Raw genomic sequence first — 9,987 nt, 5'->3', positions numbered from 1 at the left:
CTTGTATATGCATTAAACCATTCGAAGTAATTCCCAATACTACACTGGACCCTGGATACAAAAAAAAAATACATTGAAACGTTAATAAACTGGAAACAAGTGACAACTCCATTGAAACGTTCATATACTGGATACAAGAGAAAATAACACAGGAACCTGGATACAAGAGACAACTACATTGAAACGTTGATACCTGGATACTAAAGACAACTACATTGAAATTTTTATAATCATGGATACAAGAGAAAACTGCGTTGAAACGTTTATACACTGGATACTATAGACAACTATATTGAAATTTTTATAATCCAACTACGTTGAAACGTTGATACACTGGATATAAGAGACAACTTACTGCATTGCAACGTTGATACATGGATACACGAGACAATTACATTGAAACGTTGAAACCTGGATACAATAGACAACTACGTTGAAACGTTGATACACTGGATACAAGAGACAACTACATTGAAACGTTGATACATGGATACACAAGACAACTACATTGAAACGTTGATACATGGATACACAAGACAACTACATTGAAACGTTGAAACTTGGATACAATAGAGAACTACTTTGAAAGTTTGATAATCTGGACACAAGAGACAACTTCATTGAAGCATTGATATCCTGGATACAAGAGAAATTTAATTAAAAAGTTTATCCTCGACCAAGAGGCAACTACAGTGTCATATGAAACTTTGCGTCTGACCTTAGCAACTGAAATGACGAAACCCTGAACAACACAAAAAACGATGACAAAGTGATGTCCTTGATGCACTGAGAGAACTGCAATGAAACTACAACGAAACGTTGATATATGGACATCCCTGATTCAACGAAAACCCACATGGAAACATAGTCACTACCGATTCGAACATCTTCTACTTTTTTTAAGTTTGTTATATGAATACCAAAGTTATTTAAAAAAAATAATGTGGCATTCAGAAATAGTCGATACTAACAATAGATTCTAGAATATCGATATAAAATGCTTTTTTTTTTTTAGTTCCTTTTCTCAATATCCCACAGTTCTCAATATGAAATTAAGCGTTAAAAAAGATAATTTAAGTGTCTGGAGAGGAAATTTGGTTTATCTGCTGGCAGATTGAATTTTAATCTTTATCATGATATATTCAACCACAAGAATATCAGTGTTTAATTTCAACTTTTAATACAAATCATACGGTGGCTGATAAAAGGCCTGGAATCAATTCATGCGGTCTTTGGTCGTATTATTATGTCCTAACGATTTGATAATGGTGTTATTCAGTATGTTGGATGTTAGCACAAACAATTGTGATTGTGAATGATAATAAATAGTTTTGATTTTCTGAGGTATCTGCAGTGTGGGCATGTTATTTCAGAGCAAATATTTGAAAACATCACATTAATCTCACACGAGTAGTGAGCTGGCTCAACATGAATGGATATTATAATGGATCAAAAGAAAAAAGAATTATGGTGCAAGCTAGATGAGATTTAAGTGAATCCCGCTCACCCGACCACCTTCAATATGCGACCACAATAAAGTTCCCCTTATAACTATAAAGTTTACAACTGATAAACGACCACCGTCATCACCCGACCAGCGCCCATGCATTTAAACTTCCTTGAAATCGAAATGAATCAATAAGGCGTCTATTCTTTCGAACATACATATATATTTATAGTAGAGATTAAACGAGATTGCAGTTTATCGACAATTTTCTAATCATCACAAGATTTAACTGACCCAGTACTTTTCTGAGACATCCTTCATTAAGAAACCGTTTTGGATTACATGTATCCCCTTGATTGGTCTCTTAATACAGTTTCTACAGTACATGTAGTATACAAAAAACTACATTAATTAGGTTTTATAAGATCAAATCATACTAAATTACATCTCAGTCAATTTTTTTTTATCCTTTAACTACAGTAACTTAGGCCATCTCGATAAACTCAATTAATACGGCACTATTGAAAGCATCTGATGAAGCAATCGATTTGTTATGCTCGAGCATTTCAAGCTTCTATAACAAGACTAAACAAGATTAAAAATTCTTATGGTCGGCATCCTGAAATCATTGGCAATTAATTGAAATGTAATCTAATAATATAATATAATATTTTTATACAATCTGTGAACTAACATCAAATTAGATTGTATGTTGATGGTCGATTAAAATGTTTGGGTGACCGTATGTGTCAAATCGAAGAGTCTCACCACTCTGTCAGTATAACACACGACCAGTTTTATGATCAATTAACTGATTTGCAAAATAAACTAGATGCAAAGACTATAGAATTTGAGAAACTGAGCTCTAAAATCAACAGTTTAGAACAGTACACGAGGAAAGCCCATATTCGCATTTTTGGAATTGTCGAATCAGACGGCGAGGATTGTATAGCTATTGCCAAAAAGCTATTCCGTGAGAAATTAGGTATTACCAGTGAAATAAGTATCGACGCCGCCCACAGAGTAGGAGTACCCAAACGGAGAGGATCGGGTACGAATACTGAGATACCCCGCCCAAGCGGCATTATTGTGAGATTCATACGCCGTGACGAAAGATTTCGTGTTTTATTAAACAGAAAAAATCTTAAAAGTACTGGTGTAGTTATTGTGGAAGATATGACTGTTGAAAATGTGAAACTATTGGACTCGGCTCGCAATAGTCGTCGGGTAAAGTCAGCCTGGTTCACCAATGGTAAAGTCTTTGTTGTTGGCCAAAATGACTGTAAATTCAGACTAGAAAGAATCGGTGACCTTAATTCTAAGCTTCCTCCGTTTCCGTGATTTGTGTGTGTGTCCCTATATTTTGTACCCATGTATTTGTTAAACGGCCTGTTACATAGTTTGTTTACTTCTACTAATACTTTATTTAAATCATAATAATGTGTCGATAGTGTACCTTTAAAAATACCCGTTTTGTTTGTTATCAACAAGTGCTCACTGTAATTATCATACAATCCGTACTGATACACTCGAACCCGCTAACAAGCGAGTTGTTATAACTCATCGTCCTATTGTCAGTCATCGTCGTGAGCCAAGTTTTAGAAATTTATTTCAAAGACTCTGTCTATATATACACTTTTGTGTCTTAAGTAATTCATGCGTATGGTGTTTTAATATTCTTACTCTGGTTATATTTTTGATCTCTTTTGTATATCACCTATCTCATTTTGTATGTAAAAAGTGTTTACTGAATATACAGGACAGCCGCTTAAATTGGTTTTATCTATACCGAGGGCTATTCACGAACTGACCGGCAATTCAATTGCTATTAATATTATAACGAGTTTCTCTCATCTTCTTGAGCCATGTTTGAATGTCATTTACTATTTTAATTAAAGTTTCAATCCCTCAAAAAAAAGTATATATCTATACTTCGTTTTGGTATTTAGCACTATAATTTGTTTGACATGCGCCTATATTTTCCTATTTTTTTTTCTCTCTATTATGTTTTCCATTTCCTATTTGTCTATAGTTTGTTTTTTTCGTTCTTCTATTTTTCTTTCTACTATTCTTCACTTTCTTATCATTTGTACTGTATATAATATGTTTTACTCCGTCAACCAGTTATATCGACAACTAACATCTTGCATGTTGCTTACATCGTATTTTGGTTCATGTTTCTCCCCTTTCTTCTGGTATATTCTGATTTATCATTATATTTATATTTACAACTAGATATAGATTAGTATACCGAAGTTTTCTATGGGGAGACTATTTTTCATTACTTAATCATGTATCTTCTAAAGTTACGTTGTGTCTCTTATTTACATTGCTGAATGATACTTTCAGTTCCATCTTATACTATTGTTTTATTTTAATCATACGTTCTGGCGATATCGAATTGAATCCGGGTCCCACCTCGACGAAACTTTACGATAAAATATCTTTCTTTCACTTGAACTCGAGGAGCATTCGTAACAAGCTTGATAAAATATTTGATGAATCTCATGACAACCACGTTTGTGCTTTTACAGAATCTCACCTTGATGGTAGCATTTCTGACCAATCGTTAATTAGGGACGGATTTTCCATTCCATATCGCAAGGACAGAAACTGCCATGGCGGCGGTGTCCTTCTGTACATCAAAGATTATATTTTCAGTAAACGTAGACAGGACCTAGAGTCACCATTGGTTGAAAGTATTTGGGTAGAAATTCATGTATTGCATAAAATTTTGTTGCTTGGTGCTATTTACAGACCCCCCAATAGCCCTGCTCAAGTTTGGCAGTCGATTGACGCTTCAATTGAACTTGCGTTTAGTTCATCCAAAAATATAATTCTATTAGGCGACTTTAATAGTGATTTATTAACCCCTAATAGCCGATTGAGTAATATCATTCTGTCTAATAACTTGAAAAATGTTTGTGAAAAACCAACAAGGGTAACTTCTAGGTCTTCTACTCTGATCGATGTAATCATTGTTCACGATGAAATCGATATTTGTTTTACTGATACCGTTGATTTTCCAAATTATATTTCAGACCACAAAGGAGTTCATGCCACCCTCGATCTCTCGATTCCATCGTATCACAGCTTCCAGAGGGTGATCATGATCTACTCGAGGGCTGACTACGTTCGTCTTAATGTTTTGATTCGAAATTTCGATTGGGGCAACTGTTTTGAAAATTTCGACATTAATTATTCTTGTTCTAAATTCTATATCACCTTGAATAAATTTATTGATATATGCATACCTAAGAAGTCTGTTGTGATCAGACCTTCAGATAAGCCCTGGTTTAACAGCGACAAACGAAAGGCTATTAGATTACGTGATAGGCTTCGTAAAATATCGATCAAATCAAAAAACATTAACGATTTTAATAAGTATAAAACTCAACGAAATCGTGTTAATAACTTCATCAAATCATTGAAATCTAAATTTTACGTCAAGTTAACTGATGTCATCAACGATCCAAATTCTTCCAATCATGATAAGTATAAGTGGAATTGTATGAAATTCTTTCTAGGAACTTCTTGCACTCCCCCGTTACCACCTCTTGTTTCTAATGGTGCTATGGTTTATTCTGACGCCGATAAAGCCCAGTTATTTAACACTTATTTTGCTAGTATTTCGAATGTTACACCAACGGATAACCTACCAGATTTTAATGAACGAACCTCATCTAAGATATCTCTACCAATCATTTCTGAGGAGGAAATTATTGACCTCATCAAATGCTTGAAAAATAAAAAAGCAAACGGATTTGATAAAATCAGTAATATTATCCTTAAAAATATCGCATCTTCTATTAGTTACCCTCTTCACCTCTTATTTAACAAATCCCTTGAATCAGGTACATTCCCATCACTATGGAAGGAAGCGAGGGTTATGCCCCTTTAAAAGAAAGGAGAATCCTGGGATGTAAGTAATTATAGACCAATTTCGTTACTGAGCTGTATCAGTAAATTATTTGAAAGAGTAATCTTTAAACATTTATATAATTATTTTCACGAAAACAAACTACTCTATCCCTATCAATCCGGCTTTAGACCAGGCCATTCAACAGTTCACCAACTGATTGAGATTTACAATGACATTCTAGTTGCTATTGAAAAGAAACAATTCGCATGTTTCGCGTTCTTTGACATATCTAAAGCCTTCGATCGTGTGTACCATCCTGGTCTTATTTTAAAATTGTCAAAGTATGGAATAGGTGGTAAGTTTCTTGACTGGTTATCTAGTTACCTGACTAATAGATTCCAACGTGTATTTCTTAATGATGCTTTATCACCGGCTGAATTGTTAAATTCTGGCGTCCCTCAGGGATCTGTGCTAGGCCCCCTACTCTTTCTCATTTATATAAATGACATTCAAGACGTTCTTCAAAACTTATCGCGATTGTTTGCTGATGACACAGCTGTTGGCTGCACGAAGTCACTTATATCTGAAATTGAAATCTCTATGAATAATGATCTTTCTAAATTGTATCAATGGTCCAGTGACTGGCTTGTTAGCTTTAACCCCTCTAAAACCAAAGTAGTCCTTTTTTCAACCAAACCCATAAGCCAATTACCAAACTTGATTCTCGGTCAGGAACCTTTAGAATTCGTACCATTCCATAAACATCTTGGCATCACATTATCGAATGATCTAAAATGGTCGATCCATATCGATACGATTTGTAAGTCTGCCTATAAATTGATTGGTGTTTTACGTAAACTTAAATTCACTCTCAACAGAAAAACCCTCTTAAGCATTTATACAACTTATGTAAGGCCGCGTTTAGTATATGCCTGCGAGGTGTGGGATTGCTGTAATATCTCAGATTTAGACCGTCTCGAACATGTCCAGCTTGAAGCCGCCAGAGTCATAACAGGTCTCACTAAATATTGTAAAATTGAATCCCTATATTTCGAAACCGGCCTGCATACACTTTCCGAACGTAGGAAAACCCGTCGTCTTTCTCTTCTCTATAATATTGTCCACAATAATGCGCCCAATTATCTTATTGATATCTTAACCCCTATTGATGCTACTCCTAGATTTTATAATCTCAGAAATTCAAATGAAATCCCGATTCCCTTTGCCCGTACTACTGCTTACCAACGATCGTTTTTTCCCTCTACCACTCATGATTGGAATCTATTAGACGCACAGTTAAAAGACTCCCCCTCCATTAAAGCTTTCAAAATCAATCTTAAAAGAAGTTTCTTATCAAATTCAGCCCCTGTTTATTTTGATGCTGGAGACAGACGTGAAAATATTTTATTAACACGAATTCGTCACAATTGTAGCGGTTTAAATGCTGATCTTTTCAAAATAAATGTTATTACCAATTCTTCTTGTAAATGTGGCTATCATACGGAAAATTCATTTCATTATTTTTTTGACTGTCAGATTTATCGAGCCCAGCGATTAGTACTTTTGTCTAACTTGTCTGACTATGTTGTAAATTTAGAGTTAATTCTGTGTGGTAATTGTAACTTTTCTGTAGATACTAATATTATAATTTTTAAACATGTCCATGACTTTATTAAACACTCTAAACGCTTTTAATTGCAAGTTTTACATCTATAATGAATCTATTACCATTATTTTCTGGTTGTCGGTTTATGTTGTTGTTTATATTTTGTTTTCTTCTCTAATTTTTCTTTTCTTTTCTAAAGATTCCAAGTTATTTTGCTTTTATTAACTTTGTTTGTAAAATATGTTCGTATCTTGTCAATATTATTGTGTATAACTTCGTGTGGAGCGGATTTTTCCTAAGTTCTTGAAACTTGCATCCAATCCCTTTGATTTTCCAATAAAATATGTTTAAACTAAACATCAAATTTTCTTTGGAATCTATCATTAAACACATTTAAGTCTTCCCTGAGACAATTTTCAAAAAATAACATATTTTACTTTTGTGTTGTTCTTCAGCTGATGTTAAGTCATTATGTTGTATTGGATTTCGGGTTTCGTTATGCGATTCAGATCAATAGTTACTTGGTGAATTCATTTATCTTCATGGATATCATGATAATGTTGCGCAGGTGGCGTTCACATGACCCCTGGACTGAAAACCACAATATTTTGATATCCATATGTCTTGGTGTTTGGTGCTGAAATAGATTTCAAGATACCTATAGATTATTTTTTCTTCAAACTTAATAATAATAATACACGTAGTTCACTTATATGGCGCAAATTACTTCCTGGTGTTCAGGTTCTTGTTGGATTTGAAAATTCGATCAGTTGTATGTTGGAGATTTTTTGTTTATGGCTTTATGTAAATTTGTAAAAGTATTTTAAATTCAATTCGTATTTTGACTGGTAACCTATGGAGAGAATTCAAGATTGGGGAGATATGTTCAAATATCCTGGTGTTGGTTAAAAATCGAGCCACTGAATTTTGGATATGTTGTAACTTTTCTGTTTGGTATTCTGGAAATCGTCGAAAGAGGGCATTGTGATAGTCCAATTTAGTTGTGATGAAGGCATGGATTATATTTTCTTTGACGGTTGAAGTAAGACAATCTTTGATATTTGTTTTAAAAGGTAGAAAGCGGTAGAACAGGTGGAGTTGATATGATGTTTGAAGGACAGATTAGCATCAATCACAGCAAAGATATTTTTGGCTTTATCCGATGAAACTATCAATTCATTTTCAAATTGGATCTGTGTAGTTTGAAGTTTTGCAAGTTGTTGTTTAGTGCCTAAGACGAGTAACTCTGTTTTATCGGGATTTAATTTGAGGAAGTGGGTTGTCATCCAGTTGTGAATTTTTGTCAGGCATGTCTCGATCTTTTCAATAGATTTAGATTGTGTTGATGTTTTAAAAGCTATATAAAGTTGGGTATCGTCAGCAAATAGGTGAGCGGACAGTCCCTGTTGGTGAGCTATATGTGTTAATGGTTTGGCGAAAACAATGAATAGAACAGGCCCTAATACAGAACCATCACCAATTCTGTTGATTTGGTACCTGTAACATCTTCAGTCATGTGGCGATTTGTACGTCTTGAACCAGTTGTAGCATCCCCTCGAACTCCGATTTCATCCCATAAGGCACCAAGGAGGTCTTCAGTATCAAGAGTGTCAAAAGCAGCAGACAAGTACAAAAGTAGCAGCAGAATACATTGTTGTTTGTCCATAGCACGGTAGATATCAGAGCTATATAAGTACTGTGCTATTGTTTATAGGCTGACTGAAACGGATTATCCAAATTATTGGTAGACATGTGTGCATTTAGCTGGATTAACACACATTTATTTTCTCTACAAGTTTAGAAACAAAACTTAGATTGCTAACTGGGCGATAATTATTAAGAATATCCGAGTCTAAATTGGCTTTCTTGATTAAAGGTCTGATGACAGCATTTGAAAGATTATTTGGAAATATAAGCTAAGGTCTGAGATGAATCATGATCTGGTAGAATGTTACTGAACTTCTTGCGATTTAGGAGGTCATATAGACATTGAAGAGGTCAGTGCCACACTGCTCAAATTTTTTATTGTAATAGTACCTCTTTTTATCCTTGATCAGACACGCAACTTTCTTCGCTTCTGATTTGTATATTTCATTATGAATTTCCAAATTTTTAGAAACAAGACCTGACGTTTTAAAGAGTTACATGATGTGCAGATATTTTAATCGTTATATGTTAATATCAACGCCTACAATATTTATAATAGGAAGAGGTTAAATGTGAAATGTTTTGAATTTATTGAAAGTGCTTTATTTGTCCACATAAAATACATTAGCGTTATTAATAACAGTCTATTTAACCGTACTTAATGTGTATCAGTGCAATATGCAATAACGGCTATAAAATGCACTTGATTAAGTTTGGTCATTAGCAATGAAAGAATGAATGTAATATATTATCAACATGGTTAACAGACTATAACAAATATACTTTACATCGGACATAACTTGGATATTTCGCTGAAATGAGTCTGCAAATTTGCATTTTATCTCATTCAGAGATATGGGAGTGCATGCCAGTTGTTTTCTTACTAATATATGGTTTTTAGTGAGAGATATTATCAAATTTATGTATCTATTTGGCTTTGACATCATGTTGCAGTGAAATTATCGATGTTTAATGGTTTAATATGTGAAACCAATCATCGGATTGTTAGTAATTTCAAGCTTTACTCGGTCTCATACGAACTTCATCAAAAAAACGAATAAAAAAATGTAGTCTCTATCAGGCCTACAAGCCAAATTAGACGCACTGAATTAATTCAAGGGCCATAACTCCAAAACCATTCATCCAATTATTACCATTTTTGAACTCATCAATATATATACATACATACCAAGTTTCATTGAGATCAGATAAAAACTACACCCTGTATCATGACTACAAGCAAAATTTGAAGCGTTTTTACCAAGTCAAGGGCAATAACTCTGAAATCAATCATCCGATTATGACGAAATTCAAACTTGACCGAGATCTTATCGATATATACACGCATACTAAGTTTCATCAAGATCAATTACAAATCTTAGCCTTTATCGATTTTACTAAGTCAAGGGCAATAACTCTGGAACC

At 34.1% G+C, this 9,987-nt stretch overlaps 1 protein-coding gene across 1 annotated transcript; it reads left to right on the top strand.

Annotated features, from left to right (window-relative positions):
• Positions 1–2,191: 2,191 nt before the first annotated feature.
• LOTGIDRAFT_153944 (hypothetical protein) lies at positions 2,192–2,788 on the top strand (the record flags this gene model as incomplete). Its single annotated transcript, XM_009059941.1, has 1 exon — positions 2,192–2,788. The coding sequence occupies one exon, from the start codon at positions 2,192–2,194 to the stop codon at positions 2,786–2,788; it is 597 nt and encodes a 198-aa protein (XP_009058189.1).
• Positions 2,789–9,987: the final 7,199 nt, after the last annotated feature.

This window comes from Lottia gigantea (assembly GCF_000327385.1).
Source record: "Lottia gigantea unplaced genomic scaffold LOTGIsca_4, whole genome shotgun sequence".
Taxonomy (NCBI): Eukaryota; Metazoa; Mollusca; class Gastropoda; family Lottiidae; genus Lottia; species Lottia gigantea.
This window is presented reverse-complemented; position numbering and strand designations above follow the sequence as displayed.